At 43.3% G+C, this 24,355-nt stretch overlaps 1 protein-coding gene across 1 annotated transcript; it reads right to left on the bottom strand.

Annotated features, from left to right (window-relative positions):
* Window positions 1-748: 748 nt before the first annotated feature.
* LOC101161926 (activin receptor type-2B) lies at window positions 749-24,355 on the bottom strand. The gene is made up of 11 exons (XM_004080834.4): window positions 23,989-24,355; window positions 7,228-7,435; window positions 6,864-6,970; window positions 6,633-6,781; window positions 6,270-6,413; window positions 5,682-5,825; window positions 5,462-5,610; window positions 5,272-5,386; window positions 5,055-5,193; window positions 3,947-4,077; window positions 749-3,872 (listed from the first exon to the last, which is right to left on the bottom strand). Exons 1-11 carry the CDS (start codon window positions 24,038-24,040, stop codon window positions 3,669-3,671), a joined length of 1,542 nt encoding a protein of 513 aa, XP_004080882.1. The 5' UTR covers window positions 24,041-24,355; the 3' UTR covers window positions 749-3,668.

Here is a 24,355-nt window from a genome sequence, read left to right as displayed (position 1 = left end):
GCCGCATGCGGCTCCTGAGCCGTGGGTTGCCAACCCCCGGTCTAGTGGGTCTAGATGACCCAACTCCCAATGTTAAAGTGCCTAGTATAGCACAAGGGTTACACTGCACTTCTACGTGTGTAACCCTTGTGCTATCCTAGGCACATTAACGTTGAGAGTTGGGTCATCTAGACCCACTAGACAGTGCTCTGAACCTTTTTTCTTCAATGATTTGTGATCTTCACTGGTGTCCATGGATAACATGAAATCTTTTCACCTTTATCCACCTTTGTCATGGTAGGGAGAACACGTCAATGTAAGGGTGGGGTCATCTAAGATAGCACAAGGGATAATGATTTGTGATCTTCACTGGTTTCCATGGATTACATGAAATCCTCTTCACCTTAATCCACCTTTGCAGGGATAACACGTCAATGTAAGGTTCGGGTCATCTGGACCCCATAGGATAGCACAAGGGCTACTAATGCCTTTCATTATTCAAATAGTAATAAATAAACAAAACTAATGTTGTCAGAGGGGTCATGTCCTCAGACAACCTTGGTAGTAAATTGGTGCGATTTGAAATACTTGTGGACTGTTGGGACACTGAGAAGTCGATTACAGAAACAGAAATGTTTGTAATATTTAGGATCTGCTGCTTGGTTCTCATGTAGAACCACAGGAGGAAGAGGAGTCCCCTTCCCCTGATGAAGAAAACCTTTTTTTTTGGGTCAATAATTCAGTTTAAACCAAACCAGAAATGGAAACATTGAATTTCAAATGATCAAATAGCTTTTATTCTTCATTTCTGTGTACAAAAAGATTCAGCTGAAAGAATTCTACAACCACAAGTCTAACAGTTTGTGTTTGCGTGCATGGAAGTGTGCACTGAGTACATTCATTCATATACAGCACTGGTCTGAGTGAAAACAGGAACACGACTTTAGTAGGAACACACTCGCAGACGCACAAACACACAACTGTCTTCTAACACGGCTAACAATAACAACTTGTCTCTACAAACAAAGCAGCACCGTAAATAAAAAAAACAATAAAAATATAGAATCTGAACATCAAATGTTGAAGTGAGCTTCAGCTTCAGGTCAAAATAAAAGCTCAGAAACACCTGACCACAGGCTTTTATTTTAGGAGATCAGCTCCTTCCTGCCACCTGGAACTTCGCCTTGCGTGCTCTGCTGTGCACGAGCCCAGCGGGGTTATGGCACTGTGGACATCAGTCCGTCACGCACAGAGGACAGACAAAAGACTCACTTTAAATAAATTTTAATTTAAAACATACATATTTTCCTTTTTGTAGTTATTTTTTATGTATATGCTAATTAGGTAGGCGGGGCTACTTACTTATCCAGAAAGCCTGCGAGGAATCTGGTTGGTTTTTATGTAAATGTTTTTTGTTTTACCCGATTCTTCTGCAGAATCCAGCAGAGTGCGCCGGATCCTCACAAAGCTTACACACATTTTCTCATGTTATCTGTTTCAAATCACGTTTTCTGTTTGTAGATTTAAGTCAGTATTTTCACAGACAAATATTCAGCTTCCGTCCTTGATGTTTGGCTGTCAGAAACAAAAGGTTGTTCTTGTTTAATGCACGTTTCACAGCAGGTGACACTGCAGATTTTATTTGTGGATTTGTTAGCCCAGAATCGGGTTTGACAGAGCTTCATTGTTTGCTATAAATACTATTCGTTTACAAAACTGAATTCATTCAATCCGTTTTCTTCTTGTTCATTTTGAGGTTAATACTGAGAAATGCGTAGAGCGGAGGTGTTCTAATCACTATGGGACTCACGCCACGTTTGCATCAGTGAGGTCCACTTTTTTTTCCAAGTCACAACCTGTGTGACGGTATCGTCATAGCGACGAAAGCTGCTCCTGAAAACGAAAAACTGAAGTCTGCAGGAACGCCTCCCCCCTGATGCCTGTCAGGTTAGAATGAGGCGCTCCTGGAGTCGGAACAGAAGAAGACACCAGGAAGTGAGAGGTGAGAGCAAAGCCCAGGAGAGCAGGGGCAGGAGGGAGGTCCAGGTGACTGGAACGGACTGGCAGTTACATGTGAAGGTTTCGTCTGCAGCACCGAGGTTTGTTCTTCTTCAGCAGTGAGGAGACGTTTTCCCGCCCGAAACGAGCTCCACGGAAAAAATGACAACTGAGGTTTGAAGAAAAGTCTTCTGAGGTATTTCTGCTGTTGAGGTGATTTGTGCGCCCAGGAGGCTCCGCCCCCTCATGTCACATGACCTAATGCAGGCAAAGGAAACTGACAGTAGAAACATTTCACCTCATTTTCATTCAGCAGCAGCATGGACATTCATCCTTACACTAAGACACAGAAGGTTTGTTTTCAGGGTGAGGGCGTGGCCTCCCTTAGAGAACAGGTACCCAGGTGGTCATATGACCTTTGACTTCAACTGGAATGGGCAGAGAAAATGGCAGCCAGTGCTTCAGCTGAACGCTGGAGGCCGCTGTGAGGTAGAAACCTTCGCTCAGCTGTCTTCTCCTGATCTGACCAAAGCGCAGAAGAAAAACGGCGGCGGGTCTCTGACGGCACGCTCTGTTCTGGCTCTGGAGGTTTGGGTGAGAATTGGGTTTTTTGATTATTACGATCACCGACACCGAAGGTGTATTTTTTAGAGCCACCAGGGGGCGCTGCAGGCTACATTCCGCAAGGCTGTAACAGGAAACAGAAAAAGGCCAATAACTTAAAAATAAACTAAAAGTTCCCAGCAGTGAAGCAGAAGTCAAAGGTCACAGATCTCCAGGGGACGCAAAGGCAGAAAACCTAAGCAGACAATCGATCATGTGACCGCTCTGACACACGTACACATGCTGACAAGCACGACACAGCTGAATGCATGAGCGCACCCAGAAACTCTACACGATCAAGATAGCCGTTTCTTCCAGCACCTCAGATTAGCTTTTATCAGCCACGTCCCGCACTGGCCCCGCCTCTTCCTGGCGTTAAAGTCCGTCCCTCGCTCATATCCAATCCCCACAGACCTGGTTACCTGAGATGTTTTGCGTCCATCCGATCCGTGCTGCAGCTGAGCGAAAATCGTCCAGATCTTATTCCTTCTACAAGCTGCCCCAGCGGGGTTCTGCGCTCCATCCGGGTTTCTCTCCCTAACTGAAAAAAAAAACGATCCCTGAAGGTCGGCTACTACTGAACTGGAGAAGAGAGAGGAAGGCCGCTCCCTCTGACATCATTCCTCGTTTCTTCTCCTCATGGATACAAACCCAGAGGTTGGTCTGCGAAGGCGTGATCCCGTGAGAACCATAAAAACAGGAAGGTAAGAAAAGAGGCTCAGTTCCTGTCCACTCTAACAGTCTTCTCAGAGGCTTGGCAGCTTCTGAAAGAAAAACATGAGCCTCCTGCTGTCAGGGTCGGAGGACTGACTCCAGTTGAAGACTGCTGAGGTACGAAGAGAAGAGATCATTCACCGAGTCGGACCTGGATGTGTTCAGTGTGGCAGACGGCCGAGGACGTGCCAGTCGGCGCTGTCCAGAGGACGGAGAGAAGACACGAGAAGAAGAGATGACAAAAACACAAAACATGGAGTCCGGACGTAAAAATAGCAGCTGCAGGTTCCTGCGTCAAGAACCGCCCTCTGAGAGAACAAGACAAAGTTCTGTTTCCAGACTCTTGCTTCTCCACGAATGAAGTCTTTCCCCCCTCAAATGCTGGACTCTTTGGGGGGCAGGTCTACGTTGGTGACCATAGTGACGGTCGTGGAGACCAGGTCAGAGGTAGGTGGGGTGAAAGTGGGGTAAAGCCGGCGGATCTGGGAGATCCTCTCCTCCACGCAGCCGGCAGACAGGCGGGCCTCGGCGTCGTGGTCCCAGCACTCCTCCACCGTCTCGCAGATATGAGCCAGACCCTGTAGAGACAGAACCGGCCGTCACGGACCGCCTGAGCATCAGCTGATACCGGTCTGAGGCAACTGAAACTCACGCTGTGTTTGAGCCATGGCTCCTTGAAGGCCGGTCTCATCTTCTTGTGGACCACGACCTCCTGAAGGTCCTCTAGAGACGGATGCTGACCCACTTCCTCCTCGAACGGCAGCAGGTACTGATCCACCGGACCTGAAGGTAACACGTCCATGGTTCAGTCAGCACACGTCAGCTGGAGACCTTCATCTGAGGCTGCTGCTGGCCTTCCCCCACTACTCTGTCAGAATCTGGATCTAAACTATACGGATGCTTAGCTGCAATATTGATCCCCGTTTTTGTTGCACCAGTAATCCTAGGGTCCAAAGGGCTGTTAGCTAGTGGGTGAGAGTGTAAACAAAGGGACGATGGGAAATGGGGGAGGGCTTACTCTCTGCCAACAGTCCCCGTTCTAATGAACCCCTCTGACTTCATTAGAAACTGAGAGGTGAATTTCTAATGAATTCCTGCCTCTCTGCAGAAACTATGTCCTGGAAAACAACACAGCTTTTTTTTATTTTGGGATAATCATAATTATAAGACCACCTGGAACACTTTTAAAATTGATCAAAAGATAATTGCAGTGAGACTTTAGAGTGGCTGACTGCTAAACATAGAAAAGTTAACAAAAAGCAAACGCATTTGGAACGTTTGCAGAAAAGATCCAGAGAGGAAACAGAAGAATAGACAAAAACCAGGAGTCTTTACTCCAAATAAGGATTTATTGTTCCCACAGCCAGTAATAATAAAGCAGAATATTCTGCAATTGGCTGGCTAATGTTACGAGGATGCTGCTAATAAAGTTATTCAAACGGTGGATTCACATTTTTAAAAAAGTCGCTAAAAACATTTCTTCCTAAATATAATAATAAATGTGAATCTAATTTTCTCTTTCAGCTCGGTACCAACTGTCCCGGTGCCGAGCGCTTTCTCTTCTGCCCTGTAGAACTTGTTTGGTTCTTTTAGGATCGACTTTTCTGGATCAAAATTCGGTTCTCTCACAAACTTTTCTTCCTGTTCCTCATTTCCTTAAAACTAGGAACAGGAACGACCTGCAGGACTTCATCCTTTGTTGTCTGTGTGTCCCTGGATGTTGTAGTGTGATTGTGTGCGTTGCCATGCAGTTGTGTTACCGTCAGCAGCCTTGCAGCGAGACACCAGCTCCCACAGCACCAGCCCCATGGCGTACATGTCGATACGCAGAAAGGCGTCCCTCTGAAAGTTGATGGCCCCCTCCAGAACCTCTGGAGCCATGTACCGCCTGGTGCCCACCTGCAAGAGCGCACTGGTTCAACCCTCCTGAAGGACCGCCCACCTGCCGCCACCCCACCCGCGCTCACAGCAGCTCACCTGGCCGTGTGTCTCCCCGGGAGGTTTCCCCGCCTCAAAGAGGACGGCGAGGCCGAAGTCTCCGATGACGGCGGTCAGGTCTGTGCGCAGGATTATGTTCTTGCTCTTAAAATCCCTGTGAGAGAAAAGCAGGAGGGTTGGGAAGGTCACGTGACCTCTTGCTCTCAGGGGTGTGGCTCTTTGAGCTGACCTGTGAGCGATGGCTGGTTTGTGTCCCTCTCCCTTCAGCCGGGGGAGGTCTTCATGGAGGTACGCCAGGCCGCACGCCATCGTCTCGGCGATGTGGCACATCTCAGACCAGCTGATCGCATTTCCTTTCAGGAAGTCTGACAGCGAGCCCTGAAGGAAACGCACAGCTACATGAGTCCTGGGTCAGCTGGAGCCCGTCCAGAGCTGCAGGTCCTTCTTACCCTCTCATGAAACTCTGTGATGATCCAAAGCTCCGCCTCCAGGTGGTTCCCCCGCCGCTCGGCGCCGATGTACCTCAGGATATTCTGGTGTTTCATGCCCGGCGTTTGAAAGACTTCCGTCTCGTTCTGCCATGACTCCTTGTTCTGTGGAGGAGGTTGGAGGGGAGGAGGGGAGGTGACATTAGGCCTGCACAATACAATAAATAGCAAATTTATCGTTATAGCAACATCAGCCTGTGAGACACCCGTGTCCCTAAAGACAGCGTAATATGCGATAAACCGGCACCTTAAATGTTTAAAAGGGAGTTTGAAGTATTTAACCAATCAAATGGAGCCCTTTACGTGGTCGACGAATCAGATGAAGCCCTTTTATGTGAAATGCCCGCCTCCTATGTCGACGTGGGTCATCATTTAAATTATGTTGTATTTTATTTAAACACAGCTGTTGCGGTAAATGGAAATAATGTATTACCATATTTTTTGGAGTCTACATTGCATTTTACTTAGTCTGGCCAGGGGTGCGACTCATACTTAGGAGTTCGCCGTGGTCATGTGACCGTGGATCAGTGATGTCACAGGCAAACGTACCTGGATGGGGAAGATCTTGACAGCCACAAACTCGTTCAGCAACTGAGCCTTCCACACGCAGCCAAAGCGCCCCCTGGCTTTGATCTCCAGCAGCTGCAGAGGCTTGAGCGTGAGCAGGGGGGAGGCAGGTTGAGGACTGGGGTCCTGGGGGGGAAAAGAGATAAGGATGTTTTTTATTCAATTAAGACATGAGTGAATTGGGCCTCACAATCTGGTTCTGATCCAGAACTTTGCTGGACCTGCTGGAACCTCCAGCATCACAGCTCTGAATGTTCTTGAATGAAGGTGTGTGTATGTGTGGGTGTGTGTGTGTGTGTGTGTGTATGTGTGCGTGTGTGCGTGTGAGAGAGAGAGGAGGCGCACCTCGCTGATGTCCACGTGTCCATATGGAGGTTTCCGGTGGCGGTACATCCAGACGGCGGCGAGCAGGAACACAGACAGCATGGAGACGGGCAGCAGGCTGTAGATCACCATGTTTAGCACCTGGATGCTGGTGGGCGGAGCCTTAATGACTGACACACACATCACACAGGGAGGTGAGCAACCAGCATGCATGAAGACATCTGCTGGTTCCTGATCAGGAATGAGGCTCACCTGGTCTGCTGGGGTCAGGCAGGTGGGTCATCTTGTCGTTGCAGAAGCTTCCTTCACAGCAGCAAAAAAAGACCTGAGGGTTCTGCTCGGTGGCTACACACTCCTGCCTGAAACCCAAAAGCCAGATCTTTCAACCACAGGTGGAGCAAAAAGCCAACACGAACATATAAGACCATCGCAGATGATCCGCTTCACCAGAGCAGGAGTCCTGCAGGAGCTAAACACAGATGCTTAGAGTCTTTGTCCTCACGCCAGACATCTAAAAAGGTCTTTGTGACTCCTTCCAGAACAACATGGCTTTTATATGGGTTTGGATGTGTTTGTGTAGTTGTTGTGTGTTTGTGTAGTTGTTGTGTGTGTGTACCGGTCGTAGCAGTTGAAGTCATCCAGCCAGCATCCTTTCTTCACGAGTTCGATGGATCCTGAGTTGTTCCTCCAGGAGGCGTAGCAGTGCAGGCGTTTGTCCTCCTCGCCCTCGCAGCGCTCCACCCCGCTCCGGTTGGTGTTCTCCACCTCGTAGTTAACGTTGTAGTACAAACACTCCATGGCGCCGGCCCCGCCTCCACTCAGCCCTGCGGTGCACACAGACAGAACATGTTTGCTCTTTTTCAGTCTGAAGCTTCTGGAAGATTCAGAAAGATTCATAGCTTCATTTCCAAACCTAAAGCCGTTTGAGAAGACATTTTCAAAATAAAAGTTTTTTTCAGTGTCAGTGTACAGTGTATTCCTATGAAGTTGTTATGAATGATAAACGATCAGGTGCACTCCTGGGAGGTATTCCAGGAAGCATGTTTAAACTACCCTGACTTTAAGCCTGAACTCTGGCTGAAATCCGCCTGAACTTGCTTATTCTGGGTATGTCGGTTCCAAAAGACCGGATATGAGTTGGCGTGACTTGGTAACCCTGGGTTAATGCTCGTGCACAGCAGGTACATACAGACATTCTCAATGGATCGCCGATTTCCGGAGTCACCATGGTGGTGAAAAAAAGAAAGCGCTACACTTCAGTGAGACGGAGTCTGAGATTAATGACGGCGTATGAAGATTATACGTCCATCAAAAAAGTAACACGGCTGCATCATCAGCAAAAGAAAGAGTTTCTGCTTGTAGTAGAAGAACAGACAAAGTAAACGCACGAGTTTCTGATGTTGTTTCCATTTTCCTTGTGACGCATATAATATATAACTTATCCAATTTTTTCATCCTTAAATAAATTACTTCTATTGGTAACAAGTAATTGAGTTAAATTTATTCAACCTAATTTATTACGTCTATAAAACTAATTGTTTATACAGCTCAAATTTAGATATTTATCAAACTAAATGTCATATTACTCCAATTCTATTCATTTTTTTCCATCTTAATGAATTATAATTCTTGAAATCTCATATGTCTAAGTTTGAGCCGGCAGATATGCTCATTTTTATAACAATAAAAAGAACAAAATAATATACACATAGTATATACATTTTATGAGGACTTTTCCGACATTATCATTTCATCACTTCATTGTAGGGGTGCTATATAAACTCATCATCCTCTCCCTCCCTCTCACTCATGGTGCAGAGACTTGAGCAAAGTAGGACAAAATAACTCGGCAAAACACAGTAAAACAGCTAAACAACTAAACACATTTGGTCAAAAAGCCACACTTAAACCCAAATCCGTCCAGACAGACAAAGGAAATGGTATCCCACAATCCCTTGCGGTGCCAATCTAACAGCAACATCAAAGTTACACCTACTTAATTGAATTAATTTGAATGAAAGTAAAATAAATGTCTGATAACTACGTGTTATTTTTAAATTGACTCAACAAAAAAAGATTTTTAATTATCTTAACTGTAGCAAATAATTAAGTTAGATCAAAGTAAAAAAGTGTATTTTTCCAACATTCATACGTGGTCTTATCACCCTCTCACGGTGGAAAAAGTATTATCTGAGCTTCTTCATCCACTAAATCATCTTCAAATGGACATGCCATGCTGCTTCACCTCTCTGAAAACAAACTAACCTTCAACTAAACCTGCTCCAGACCAGGTTATGTTCAGAGCATGAGTTGCCATGGCAACTTGACAAACCCTGAAACATACCTCTGTTTTTGGAACCGAAAGGGGTGGATGTACACTTCTTTAGCCTCAAACTTACCGTGGGAGCTAGCTTAACCTGCTTTCTGGAATACCCCCCTGCCATCACGTCTTATCTAACTTAGGAATTATTTAGAATTAGCTATCGTTTCTTTTTGCTTTTAGTAACAATTAAACCATTTTCTCATTTATAAGAAAATAATACTTGCTAAATTAAATCAACAAGTTATTGTAAAACAAATTTTAAAATTTAATTTTGTTTCTTCTCTCAATTTAGAGAAAAGTAACTAATTCATTTTATTTTTCAATTATTTCGAGATTGTGCGCACATGCAGTACAGATGTGTATAAACCTTTGGTCTGAACTGTATATACGTGCTTACATCCATAAAAACACACATTTACACTCTATATTCAGGGTGTTAATACGCACACATACAGTTGTGCGCTTTTTGTTGTTTTTGTTCACACAAAACTATAACAATATTATTATTATTAGCTTAAGAAGGGGGGCGGGTTGGAGGACAAGTTTATTCCCATCCATTTATCAATAGACGAACTAAAAAAACACTTATAAGAAAATATGATTCAATGTGAACCACAAAAATATACATTCAAAGGTCCATTTTAGATCTATTTCAATCTACAGAGGGAACTCTTCGGCTGCAGTACCACAGACAGCCACAGAGGGGCAGCAGTGGGTCAAGAACACAATTTAGAAAAAAAAACAAGGTCTCTCACTGTGTTTTATTATATTACTTCTGCTGTTTTATCAAATACTGGCATTTTTTAAAGTCAGAATGTCAAAGTTTAAAAGTATTTTTGTCTAAATTTTGTGTTTATAAATGTTAATATTATTGTTTACAGTTTTAGAGTATTTTTTTATGTAAGGTTAACATTTTTCTATACTTTTAGTTATTATATCAGTGAAACATATAATAACTTGAAGTTTAATGTGCTTTAGACCGGTAAATGAATCTAGAACTATTCAGTCACATCTAATTTTTTACTCTTCCTTTTTTCTTTGAAAGGTACAACTAAGACATATAGAGTGAAGCCAGGAAGGAAACTGAGGATTCAGTGGAACTTTTGGGTCTGAATGCCGACCCAAAGTAGTAAAGAGAGACCAAAGAACATCTAAACCGGCTGTTATTCAAAAAACCTGGTCATCTTCTTAACCAGGGACCAAATACAGGATGTTTCCCCATGACTTGGTGGGAATTTCTGCAAACTTAAAACTTTCCCTCTCATAGTCCAACTCCAATGAAAATGGTGTTTTTAACATGTTCGTGCCATTTTTTTCTCATGATGGAGGACATATATTAAGAAAATTAAAGTCAAAACTGTATTCTGAGTATGTCTTTGTTCAAATTATTGTGAATCTGAAACAGACAAAAATACTGTTTAAAAAAGAGCCGATTTGTTAAGTAGAAAATACGCTGGGCAGAACTCAGTCTCCCTGCTCCGCTCCATTCTGATGCATCCACTGTCAGACAGATAGATCCACGAACGTCTTTGTTTTGCTTATCTTAGCTGGAATCTGGATCTAAACTATACGGCTGGATGGTTCCAACATTGCTCATCACTTTTGTTGTGAGGACCTGTAAGCTAGCAGGGAGAGTGTAGACAGATGGATGATGGGAAGGGGGGAATGGCTTGCTCCACACCAACAACTCAGATGAATTTCTAATGAACTCCTGCTGCTCTATATATTTCCTAAAAAACAACAGTTTTTTTATTTTATCTAAAAACAGGATCATCATAATTAAAAGGCCTCAGGGAACACTTTTACAATAGATTAAAAGATGATCTGAGAGAGATTTTAAGTGATCAGGACATGCTTTTTGGTTTTTAAACTTAAATTTTCTTCTGTTATTTATCAGCCTGTCGCCCCCTGCTGGCCATTTGTTTACACAAATACCACAATGAATGAATTTCAGGGCTGAGCGGCGAGCGTTCTCACGGCCTCTGACTCGCACACAGATGTTCCCGAGCGGGCGCACATTTTCACGGGATGAGCAGTAACTCCTGACAGCTGTGCTTTTGTCCGGAGAGGCAGGACGAGTGTGAGAACGGAGCGGCGAGGCTCACGTCCTCACATTAGCATGTCTATGCTGCACATGTGTGGGAGAGCGCCACCTCTGACCCCTGCGGTCCACGGCTCACTGATGCAGACGTGAGGCTCATGCAAACGCCGGCCCGGGCGCACTTTCTGATGCAAAACACTCGTTATTAGCAGGCTTTGTGGGGCAGACGTGCACGCACGCACACACACACAAACGCACACAGGCTGAGTGTGTGTGCGCACGTGTTGAAGAGATCACAGTGCGGACGAGCCGTGGGAAACTGCACCCACACACACATCCATGCCGTTACTTAGCTTTGTGATATTTTCTAATGTAGGAAGTCACGCTCGCTGTCACACACACACACACACACACACACACTCACAAGCAGGAGCTGAATAAGTGACCTGCAGGTCAGCATTGTGACTTCATTCATCACCCTTTTGTTCACTCCTCTTCTTCAGACATTTCTCTCTTTTGCTCCCTTTCTGGACGTTTAGATCCTCCAATCTTCTCTTTGCTCGCACTTCTTTTTCTGGAAAACTTCTTAAAGATTCCAGGACTCTTCAGATCACGACAGGCGCTGGCCGAGTAGGATGGTTGCATGGACTGTGTATCAGCAACTTATCAAAGTCAGGCCAAACTGAGGCTGTTGGGAGGAAATGACCACCGTCCCTTCACCTTGCAGGGTCAGATGTCCATCCCAACCCAAAACAGCCTTCACATCTCCAAACATTCCCGCAGCTGAGTGGTTTTGGGTGAAGATGTTCAGGACCACAGAGGGGGGATGGAGCTGTTTGCAGGCACACAGCAGTGAGCCTCATCAATCACAGCCTGACAGCAAAGAGGGCCACAAACAATGGAGCTGACCTCCATGAGTCGAATGCCGTGGCTGCACAAAGCCGTCAACAACAGAAGAACTTTCTGCTTGTGTTTCGCCTTCTTCCTCCTGAGGGAACAAAACTTGACCGATTTTAGACAACTATTTCATTCACCCAAAAGGTTCCTACAAGCAAAAACAACTGAGCAGACATCCTGACGTAAGCTTCTCTGAGCAGCAGTTCCAGACGGAGAACACTGAATATCTGAGGCTCAACGGAGGTCATTCACCCAAAAGGTTCCTACAAGCAAAAACAGCTGAGCAGACATCCTGACGTAAGCTTCTCTGAGCAGCAGTTCCAGACGGAGAACACTGAATATCTGAGGCTCAACGGAGGTCATTCTGATCTCCCTCACACTCCACAGCCGAGGCTCCCTCAAGAGCCAAAACAATGAAAAGAACTGTTAAAAATTTTTGGTTGGTTGAGAATGATGCCGTTTACACGTATTTAACGTAGTTTATATGCAATTATTAAATACATCTTATGCGTGATTTGTGCGATACATATCCAAATTTGTGGCTTTCCACGACTTTTCCACAAATGTCTAACAGACTGCACCTATTTACCATCGATGTATAAGTTTTATATCGCACATATAACGTCAAAATTAAGAAACTGACGCACTAAAGGCCCGTACACACCGGGACGAATATTCGCCAGGCGTTATTCGCCAGCGTTTTTCGCCACGTTTTTTGTGTTCACACCCAGGCGATTTTCGCTGACGATGAGTGGAGTGAACATGCAATTTCATTCCCTGACATTAGATGGCGCTTAATGTAAAATAGAAATACTCCTGTACACAAGGTGGCGCTGCGCAACTTTACGCTTCTTAAAGTCGCTTTTCACTCAGAAGAAGAGTATTTACGCGCTTGTCAGAATCAAACAAAGAAAACATGAATATTTCAAGCACCAGTTGCTCCAACTGGTGCTTGGTTCGGGGATGTTTTAGAATGTCCGTCATTATTGCTTCGCGGCAGTGTAGACGCTACTTGGCGTCTAACTTCTTCGCTGGTATGTGTGCTCAGCAAGGCAGTTTTGTGTTTGAGCGCCCCCAAGTTGTGTTTTACTGTAACTTCAGAAGCTCCAGACATGTGCAAAAGCGCCATTCTCATTGGTCGAATAGATTTCGACGCGACGCGTCGAAAAAAAAAAACGAACCCGAGGCGTTTTTTTTTTTGACGCTTTAACGCGTGGCGTTTTTTTCGCGTCGGTGTGCACACTCTCGTTGGTGCCCTTTGTTTAGTCACGAGGCGTTAAACGTCGGCGAAAATCGCCGGCGAAATTCGTCCCGGTGTGAACAGGCCTTAATGAATAGCATAGTAACAGAGCAATAATCACACAAGGTTTGTGTTCTAGGTTAATTTGTGTTCTTTGCGTGATTTATTCCTACTATTAACGTGGTTTATTCATGAAACACTGGTGAAAATTTCACATAAAGACCACAACTTTTCTCACTTCTTCCAGGTAGATTCACTATGACCAATTTTCATGTGTGCAATATGTGTAAAATGTACATAGTGGCTGTGTGACACGGCCTTAAATGCTGCACCTCAAAGCAATACCGTTTAAATCAACAAAGCATGATCCTTTCATGGAGCTTCATCAGATGTATTGCAGGTAAAACGTATGGTAGACCTGTTACGCTGCTTTCACACATCATTCAGTCTCTCTCAGGACCGTAAGGTTCAGCATCTACTGCAGGAGCTGCGTCTGAATGACGGCCGCTTTTAGTGGTTCTCTTTGTGACCCAGTTTGATTACTGTTGTCCCACATTAGTCCGAGTAAGGAAAAAATAAGAACAAACTTAGAAGAACTTTTTATTACCGTCTCCTTACTAATACGAAAAATACCATAAAGTTCAGGAGGAGAATAATCAGATTCTTCTTCAAGTTGGGTTTTGGTCTCCACCCTTTGATTACATCATAAACACGTCACGGGCCTAAGATAAAATCCTAATAAGTTACCTCAACGCAAATTCTTCTCCAAAACTCAGATTTTGGCACTTTGGAAACGCCATAACGCCCAGGAAACGTTGCAACAAGACCGCCGCGTCTGACACTCAAATCACGCCGCAGGACCTCTGATCACGTCTGTACAGTGACTTAACACTGAAACAGGATGCACAGATCGTGTTTAGTGTGAACGCAGCTTTAGTCTTAGATTCGAAGGGATCACATTTGGGACAACTTCTATTTGTAAATTTAATTGTTTAATCAGTATAAAAACTTTTATGCTGATGACACTGTTGTGTATTTTGATGCTCTAAATCTAACAAGGATTTGAAATTAGGTGCTGGAGACTTTTTTCAGTTATTAAAGCCTCAACAAACACAAAAAGTGCATTAATGGTCAAGGAGATCAGCAGCAATGATGGCCTCCATAACTCATCTGTTTGTCTGTAAAACATCTGTTTCCCGTTCCTTTAATGAGATCACTGATAGAGATCCGGGTTTTGGGACTCTGTCTAGACCCTAGCCCATCTGGTCTGTAGGGCTTTGGAAGAGAACATTTTTGTGTGGAGAACGTCTCTTGTCTTTGTGAAGAAAGGTTGGATGAAGCAGCTGCTTCCGTGGACCAACGAGCGCATGTGAGAGTGCACAGTATAACAGCTGATAGAGGAGGCCTGTCCAAAACAATGCAAGCCCCCACCACCACCACAGACGGGAGTCATTCCTCTGCTTCTTCTGTGAAAACAAACCAGTGGGGGAGGGAGGAGGCTGCACCCCTGGGAGCCTTCACTTTGTCAGTGAGAGATCTTTGAACCCCCCCCCCCCCCCCCCCCCCCCCCCATCCGTCCGTCACAGCACGGTGCAAACTTTACAGCCCCCCAGACACAATGGACCCCCAGCTCAAAGAGGTCTGATTGCACAAATGGGCGGAGCCAGACACCTCCCTGCAGAAGAGTCCTGCTCTCTCCAACATTATTAGACTGAGAACATTATCAGAGCAGGTGGACTCATCCTGAGCAGCTTTGAACCCCCTACCCTCCCTCCAGTCACGGACGACACAATAATCGCTGAGTCGCTGAAATGACTCGTGCCTTTGGTAAACTCAACAAGAATGTGTCGAAGAGGAAGGCCATCACAGTGGAGACAAGAGTCAAAGTCTGCCAAAGCAAAGAGCGTCACCCCCCAACACACACACACAATTTAGAGAAAATGTCTTTTGTGGTTTGTCAACAGCTTCTACATTCAGATGCAAACCTCAGATGAGTCCTCCAATCTAAGTCCCCCCAGCCAGGTTCAACTCACGTCACAAAGGTTTGGTCATTCCATTTGTTAGACTAACCATCCTTGCTCTGATAATTTTTTTTTTAAACTTGTTTGTGAGAATACTTTTTTTTCATGAAATTTTTTGTGTAGTTCAAGTTATTCGAGTTATAAACTGACCAATCAGACGCATCAATAAAAGCATTTGGTTCAAAGCATTTGATTGACAGATTCTCCTGCACCCACTTCTAGGTGGAAGGAGTGTGGCCTTCCAATAAGCTCACTCCTGATTGACGAGAGTGGTTGTCATATAAATGATGACTCAGGCCAAGTCGGACCAATCACTGCTTACTGACAATGTCTGGCTCTGAAATGGTGACTTCTGTATCGTGAAAAAATGGCGACTGAATGCATTTCATTGCTTTGGAGCAGAAGTAAGCCATTTTTAATGGGTGATGTCACACCCTGAATAAGGCTGGGTGATATAGAATTTCTTTTATAACACAATAGTTTTTTCATATCAGTCGATAACGATATATATATCACGATTTAAACCAAATAACTATATTTGTCAGTAAGTGAAGCAGCTTTATTCTCCAGTTCTAACTGGATATTGTTAAAAATTGCTGCATTTTCCACTGTTTCATGGTGAACAGATTTCTGGCGTGCGTTTGTTTTGCTCGCGTTCAAACGTAGATGAGGAGAGGATAAAAAAAATTCACCAAAAGGACAGCTGATAACACGACTGAGTTTACGAACACGTTTACTCGCCATGTGGCGACTAACCCTCTAACTAAGGGGTGTCAAACATAAGGCCTTCGGGTCGTATCCGGCCTGCCAGATGGTTCCATCTGCCCCAGTCATGAAGAATAAAAATTATAAGGATGTTTTTGTTTTTTTTTAAAAGCACGTTTCTAGTCCATTCCTGTGGCGAGTTATGATTTTTTTTAAAGAAATAACCGAAATCTGCAATTCTGCCACTAGGGGGAGCAAAGGAAAAGCAAAACAGGTGAACAAGCATATCTTTGCTCGTGCCAAAAGCGAAACCTAACAGCTCTGTGCCTGAGTACGAGGTTGTTTGGTTCCTCGTGAGCCCCACCGCTGCCACCGCTGTTACTATAAGACTGATTAGTGACACCCTAATGACCAAAATGTTGTCAAAAAGAAAAAAAAAAGGTTGAAGTGGAGTGCCGATCTTTCCAGGTAAAATTGAAAGAGTTTTATTTGTTCAGAGAGCTGAATGCAAAACCTGCACGCTTGGTTTGTCATCAACAGGTGCTCAAAGAATATAACAATCAGCACCACTATGAGACTCACCATAAAGAAAAAATTCACCATTTAAGAAAAGAGAAGATTTAACAACTATTAGCTGGACTGAAAAACAATCATCTGCATTTACTGCAGCCAGGATGTTAGTGATGGAGCAGTAACAGACACATTATTGCAAACTAGTTACTGTGCTGGACAATGTTGGAGTGAACCGGTCACGTGATCTCAGTTTGGTCACTGATGGCGTCCCATTAAAGGTCAGGAAGAAGGCAGGTGTTGACACAAAATTCAGGCAGAAACCAGGAAAAGACTCTTGGACATTTCATTGTTTTTTGCTCACTTAAATGACAGTAAATGTGTTGCTGCGCAGGATTTAAATCCTGATATTGATGGCTGGGTGAAGTTTCAGGAGAGAAAAGGAGGGTAACTCCAAATTCTTATATTCACCAATGTTTGCAAGTTTAACTTAGTTTAATTTTTCATTGAGTTGCACATTTACATTTTAGGCGGGTGTTTCATTTTTTTACGTAGCCCCTCTTGAGTTTTTATTGGGATTCCTTTAGTGTCAGATGTAAACTATTCAGTCTGTATATAATTGAATAAACCATTTTTTTTTTTTAAGTGAAATGCATTTTATTTGAGATCCATTGGCCTCTGTGAATGAATGTGTAATAATAAGTGATTAGGCTACCATGTTGGTTGAGGCACTTTTTCCAAGTAAAAAAAACAAAAAACAAAGCTGTTTTTTGCTTTTATGTTACTGGTCTGGCCCACTTGGGATCAGACGACTTCAATGTGGCCCCCAAACCAAAATTAGTTTGACACCCCTGCTCTAACTTTTATGCACTAAAGGGGAAAAAAATGCTAGCAACTGAGGAATGTTAATTTTAGACCCTTCAAAATAAAAGTCTGTCACGATAGAACATTCTTCTATCAAGAAAATGTTATATTGATATGTATTTAATTATCATTTTATCGCCCTGCCCTAAGACTGACCCACAAACACTTCTCAGGAGCCAGAACCCAGTCTAACATCCTAAACAGAAACCCGAGTCCAAATGTGTCTGCAAAGCAATGTAACATTTTTTCTAAAAAAATTACATGTTTGCGCTGATTTTAATTGGGTTCTAAGACTTTTATTGTGAAAAGTGAGTGTGGAACAGCAGAACAACCTTAAGCTGTGTGTGTGCGCGTTATATATGTGTGCAGTCACAGCTCAGAGCTCTATAACTTACAGGGACAAGATTCAGCGTTTGACTGTAAATCTTTACAAATACAGTTTCCCCCATCAGCAATCAATGCACCTGTGACTGAACATTAATCTACGGGAAACTGTAATTCAAGAGAGTCTTTATTGGTCCTAGGAGGTTCCACTGAGCAGTGAAGGGATAAAATGACAGAAAAAAATCATTTTGTGTTCATTTAAAGAACTTCGTCTCATTAGACATTTGTATTTGGTTCTGATCAGATTACACGCAGAACAGACTGTGTTAAAAGTGCTGAGTAAAAATGTGAACTAATTTCAAACGATAACGAATGTTAGTAAAAACAATTAATTGTTTTTGTGGAGGATTAATGAACAATGCTGAAATCTGAGAGGAAGAGGAAGAAAATCTTTACACTAAAGGCATAGAGATCATGCTTGTTCTACTTATTAAGTATTTTATGTAAATAAATATGAGTTAAGAATAGTTAAAGGGCCTATCCCATTCTATCCTTAAGCCTTTTATAGTAAACTATATACATGAATAGGATAATATATTACCTGTGACACACAAAAGACCAACCTTTTATAAAATATTAGTCCTTTTCCTGAGTTCTTTTCCGACCCATACGTAAAACGAGTAAATCTCTGAGGCACCGCCTTTTTTCTCCGTGTGGGCGCCGCCCATTTCATGATGTCAACCTAGAGTTGGCCTCAGCAGCGTGTCTGCGTTTCACCCCCGAAAACAAACAACATTCAAACTTTTGCAAAGATGGATGTGCGTCTTGTACATATAAAAGGAAAGCGTTTAGTCGATCCTTGCTGGGTCCACAGAGAAAGTGGGTGTGTGTTTTAGCTTGGAGGGGGTGCTGGAAGCAGACTCTTCCTGGAAGGGGCTGTTCTTCACTTATCTACGTTACAATGTGAGAACCCACTCGTTTTCGTGGATTGGGAGGGGCTGGTGGTCAGAGAGCCGGTTTTTAGAGGAATACTCAGAAATGTGTGAACGGATCAAAAGTACCACGTTGGGCTTTATTTACGTGAGGAATAAACATTATAATAGACTTAGAAACTCAAAAATTTGATTTTCCCTAATATAGTCCCTTTGAGTCTTGTTTGCAAGTGAAATGAGACCCCACCTATTTACGCCTTATTTGACATTTTTTTGACATCACCATGGTAACGTCACAGTCCACATTTCTCAACACTTGGAAAATCTGTGACTTGTGTCGACGAAAAACTCGCTAATACATCATTTCAATTTTACTGCAACATTTGTATTTAAATAAAAGTTGACAGACCTTAAATTACACTCCAAAAGACCTTCATCTACATATAAGGCGTGCATCCAACATAAAAGGCCTCCATTTGATTGGTCAACAACATGAAGAGCTCCCTCTGATTGGTCAGATGCGTAAATGGCTTCATTTGATTCATTAAATACTTCAAGCTGCCGTGAAACTGTTGTGGCATGTGTGTAAGCTTTTTGGATAATAATTTATTGCAGTTTACGCCATCTTTTGTAATATGTATAGCGATGATGACAAATGTTGGATTTATTGGGCAGGTCTGGCTGTAATCTACCCTCAACCAAACAAACATGCCTGCTGGTTCAGGAAGATTGTCAGGTCATGATAATCCAGGTCCTGAGGGCAGATTCTGGTTGTGACTTTGGGCTGAGAGATAATTGGTTTTAAGGTTTGAAAATTGGAATAATCTCATTGAACAACAATGAACTGGGAACAATCGTCAGAGTTCAGCATAGCATCATGCCTCCCCAGCTCCAGTTTTCTTCACGCAGCTGTTGCAGTGAAACATTTGTGTAAAGGTGACAACATCCACGAAACATGACCCCCACCCCACCCCCCCGGTCTCATCCGCTCAAACCTGCACCACTTTAACTGAGGAACTGTTTCATGTTTTCACTTCAAACCCTGTTTAAGCCGACGTCTGTTCGAGGCGGCCCCCGCCCCCAACCCTTATGTCATCAATCTTGAGAAGCAGTGATGTGTGTGGGGGTGGGGTGCACGTCTGACGCTGGCTCTTTAAAAGTTGCACTTACTTAAACCCTTCCCCCTGCTGAGTCCCTTCCTCCTCTGCTGTGTTCAGACTCTTCCATGGGCTGGGGGGGTTGGGCCCTCATGAAAAACAACAACAATCCTGGGGATCCACGGCTGCTTTCACACCAACATCCAGCAGTCTCGGTTCGAACCAGCAGGACCCCGAAAAACGAGCAAAACTTGTTCCAGCTGTACGTTTGTAATGCCAAACACAGAATCCCATTGACTTCAATGGGAAACCATTTCATTTGTTCAACATTACAAAAACAAATAATAATAATAACAAGGAAATCAGAAAAAAGGAAGACAGACATCTGATAAGAACAAAACATTCACTAAAGCAGGAAACACAAAAACAAGGAAAAAATGTTTTACATTCATTTCAGATTTTATGTGCATGCCGTTCATTATTTTAATGAAAGTTTGACAGATATTTGTACTGTGAGGTAGTTTTTATTTGAGTCACTGCTCCCATTTTGCTCTCAGTTGTGAACTTAAGATTGTGGTAGACAGAACTACCTTGAATGATCATCACTCGGGGGCAAACTACCAGACCATGACAAATTTAATCCTTAGATTTGATTGTAGTACATGTGTCTCCCAAATGACTGTATATGGTAGCTGGACTGGGTGACCACTCCCCCTTCATCATGTTTCAAACAGGAAGTACCTGCTGGCTCCAAGAAGCCAAAATCCCACAGACTTCTAAAGAGAAATAAACAGCTATAACTCAGGAATTCTATTGTCAGAATAATCATTCTTCCTCTGCTACTTCTTTAACATAATCTTGAAAATTATATTTTTTCACATTTTTTATGTAGTTCAAGTTACTAACTGACCAATCAGATGCCTTAAAAAAAGTACGCAGTCTCACATCAAATGTTTGATTGTGTTGTGTAGCTCACTTTTAATTGGTATGGGTGTGGCTTTCCAACAAGCTCACTCCTAATTGGTGAGAGTGGTTGCTGTGAGAAACCACTGCCTACTGATGTAGTCCGGCTCAAACATGGTGGCGTCGGTTAATCGTCTTTAAGTGTCTTTACCTTCTTCATGCACCACCCGTACCCGTCAGACATTGTGTTAGATATTTTAACTCGTGTTACTTCTTAGGTTTTGCGCCATAGGCAGGATATTTTCACCCTAAAGTAAACCAAGTCCTTCTCTCTGAAGAAAACTACAGTGTTTTCTGTTTGTTCAGCACCCCAGTTCAGGTGAGCTTTCACACTTGACAAAAAAGCAGATTTTACAAAAAAACAAACAAAAAGACAACCCAAACACCAATCCAACCTGCCTTAGTGAATGCGTTCTATAGAAGAGTTGACTGGTGAAGCAAGAGAACAAGAGTCAGGCTGAATTCCAGTAATAATAAAAACAAATGCATGTCATTTTAACTTTTTAGTTAACATTTTATAAAAGGAGATGGCAAACTAGAGCAGAAAATATTTACATTTTAGAAAATCTGTTTAAGTCAAAGAGAAACGTTTTGATCTATTGTAAACTGCAGAGACTTTTCAAACACAGTCTCTTTCGTTTCCTCCTGATTTACAACATTTTTAAATAAAGAAATACTTTGAAAGGCAGAGCTCAACATTCTTTCTATATGTCCCCCATCTTCAGAAAAAGGCCACCACAACATCGTAAAAACACCAAAAAACCATTTTCATCCGAGTGAGACTTTATTTAAAGAGTTCAGGTATCTGTGTTTAGGTTTCTGAAGGATCTAGTTTGTCCCAGGATGTTTTAATGTCCAGATGAGGAAGAAGGCTCCTCCCACTACCTCAGCAGTGTAGAACCAGCATCACTTTGTCGGGGGGAAAAGATACAATTTGAGCTTGAGCCCTAAATCCACCTTAGCCCAGATCTCTGAACCAAGCAGCGCTTCACTGAAATGTTCATCTATGGAAGAAAATCTTCTTCATCCCAACCAGCAGGAAATCTTAAACTGCCCAGCTCCTTTCACCTAGTCTGCTGAGCAGAACCAAGCTGAAGTCAAACTTCTGAAAATGTTTCTATAGGGAGAAGATGTTCTATTACATACAACTGGGAAGATGAGCTGCAGAAGCCCAGATGAACAGCTGTCTGGAAACCCGGGAAAACCCCTCACTTTCAACAGCTGCTCATTTCTTTGCCTGTTCCTTCAGATTCAAGCCATGAGGTGTTTTTATCCCCTCTTCACAACAAACTAAGCTTGCATCATTTCCTCCTTGAGTGAAATGCACCAAAGTTCATCTGCAAGTGAATAGAAACCCTCATGTCAGCCTTGTTTGAATAACAGAGTGTTTTCATTCTCACAAGCTAAAGCTCTGCTTTATTTCAGCCTCCAATTCCCCTCAACCTTTCCTTCAAATGTTGAGGGAAAATGTATTTTTGACGTTTGATATGTGATTGCTTTGTATCGTCTACAAATTATCTGAAATAAACCACAAAATCCAAACAAATCAAACATTAAAATGAAATTTAGTTTAAAAAAAAAAGTTTGAAACTGATATCTTACAGAGAATAAAGATTCAAAAAACAAAGTTTCTGATTGGTAAAAGTTCCTTTTAGACTAAATGTTTATTTATTCCCATCTTAGTCCAAAACCTTTAGGGCAAATATATTCAATATAGTTTTTATAAGTCAAATTTCAACCGATTAAGTACTTTTATCTAAAATATTTCTGGGCCAAATTTTAGACTTTAGCTTTAAATGTTCATTTCACAAGTTTCCACAAACCATCAACTCTGTTTCAGTGAATCTTTATTCTTTGTAAAATATCTGTAACCGATTTAAACTTTCGATAGACTTTAGATTTCCTGTAGGACTCCTTAAAGTAACATAGATTTTCCCTTGACTTTACCCTGAACTCTTAACACTGGCGACACTAAAATAACAAACGCTCACTGACTGGGGAAACACACCAACATACGACAGGAAGAGAAAAGCGAATGCTTTTTCCAAAAAAAACATGGGTCAGAACTAGATTAAAACAGGTACAAATATTTTCCGGTGCCGGCCGATACCAAGTGAGCCATGAACCGGTGGGCTACTGGTTGGCAGCTCGGGGGTTGGTTGGGGAACCTGCTCAAGAGGACCAGAGTTCCCGTGTTTGGTTCAAACTAGACTTCAGGTGAGCTTTCACACCTATCAGGAGGACTATCAGGAGAAATCAGCTCTGGATCAGAACAATCACTTTTATTTATAGAACACTTTAAGGAACCTCAGCTCCTTTAGGATCAGATTAGCTCAGGTGTCGAATAGGAATAAGGGCTGTGACCATTAAAAACGGCAAACAAAAATAAAATCATAAAACGTAATCTAGTATGTACAGGCAGCGAGTGCACAGATACTAAAGTCAAATTATGGCTTTCATTTATAGTGAGCAAAGCAGAAATCAAGCAACGGCTTTGGAGACCAGAGAGGGAACATCTGATGACTGCAAAATAGAACTAATTACAGTAATCCAGTGTAGATTACAGTTTCAAAGTTCAGCAAAGCAAGAAAGGGCTTTACATCAGCGACAAGTCTGAGGTGAAAATAGATAGACCTTGCAACTACACCGATTTTATGTCTATTAAAATCCCTGAGCATCTTGAAAAATGCATTTGAGGTTACTGGTCTCACATGTGGAGCCAAAGCGTCTAAGCAGACCCGAGAGGCCTGACAGGAATTTCTAAGAGCAAAAACCATCACCTGTTTTCTTATCGTAACAATTTAGTAAGTTTTGGGTTGGCAAATAAAAACACTAAAAACACTAAATCGAGGTTAGAACAGCATCAATACAGCCCAAGAGAAGAAGGCAAACAAAGGAAGAGGTTCCAAAATTGAACCTTGGGGAACTCCAAATGCCAATGATTCTGAAGATGAGTTTAAAGACCTAAACTACCACCAACATGTTCCAGCTGATGCAATAAAAATACAGTAAATGACTGTTAAACACATAAGCCTGCACTCAGTAGATACTATTAGCTTTTATTAGTATTTGTATGCAACTTGCAACTGTAGCTCCAGCTACAACAACAGAGCAGACCGCCCTCTAGTATTTGATCTGTTACTGCAGACACACAAGCACACACATGATGTCACGTGACAGCTCGTGTTCAATATTTACTCTCAAATTTACAGTATATGACCCGAAATGCATTAATCAGGCTTGCCCTTCCGATCGATAATTGATTCAGACAATAGTCTCCACACGCGCGTGCATGTTAGCGCGAGGCTTCTCCAGTCCAAACATCAACAAAGACGGCAGCCTCCTCCTACAGCAGACAACAGACTCACAGCTTTCTACAAAACCGTGGCGCTCCAGCAGGACTGGACCCTACGGGGCTCCGTGTCCTCGGAACCACAGGGTTCTGTTGTTGTCTTCTTACCTGCACATACAGCCCCCAGCAGCAGCGCGCAGCCCCACCAGCTTAGCCTCATCTCCACGGCTCTAGTCGGACGCAGCCGCGCCTCCAGCTGGACTCAAGCCCTGATCCGGATCCTTCTCCAGCATTGACGGACCAGGACCCGAAGCCGGGCCCGGGTGGGCGCGGGATCCGCCGGGTTTTCGCGTGTGCACCGGCCGCAGTGGTCCTCAATCCCCCCCCCCCGAACAACAGACAGTCCTGCAGGCCCCGCAGCAGCAGCGGCTCCGGCCGCGGCGGTCTCTCGGTGTTTGAATCCCTCAGCTCCGCTCTGGCTCTCCGGGCCTCCGTGCTGCTCCCTCCGCAGCCTCTCCACTCTCCCCCTCTGTGC

This window comes from Oryzias latipes, chromosome 20, assembly GCF_002234675.1.
Source record: "Oryzias latipes chromosome 20, ASM223467v1".
In the NCBI taxonomy this organism is placed as follows: domain Eukaryota; kingdom Metazoa; phylum Chordata; class Actinopteri; order Beloniformes; family Adrianichthyidae; genus Oryzias; species Oryzias latipes.
The sequence above is the reverse complement of the archived record's forward strand: the minus strand, read 5'-3'. Positions and strand labels throughout refer to the sequence as shown.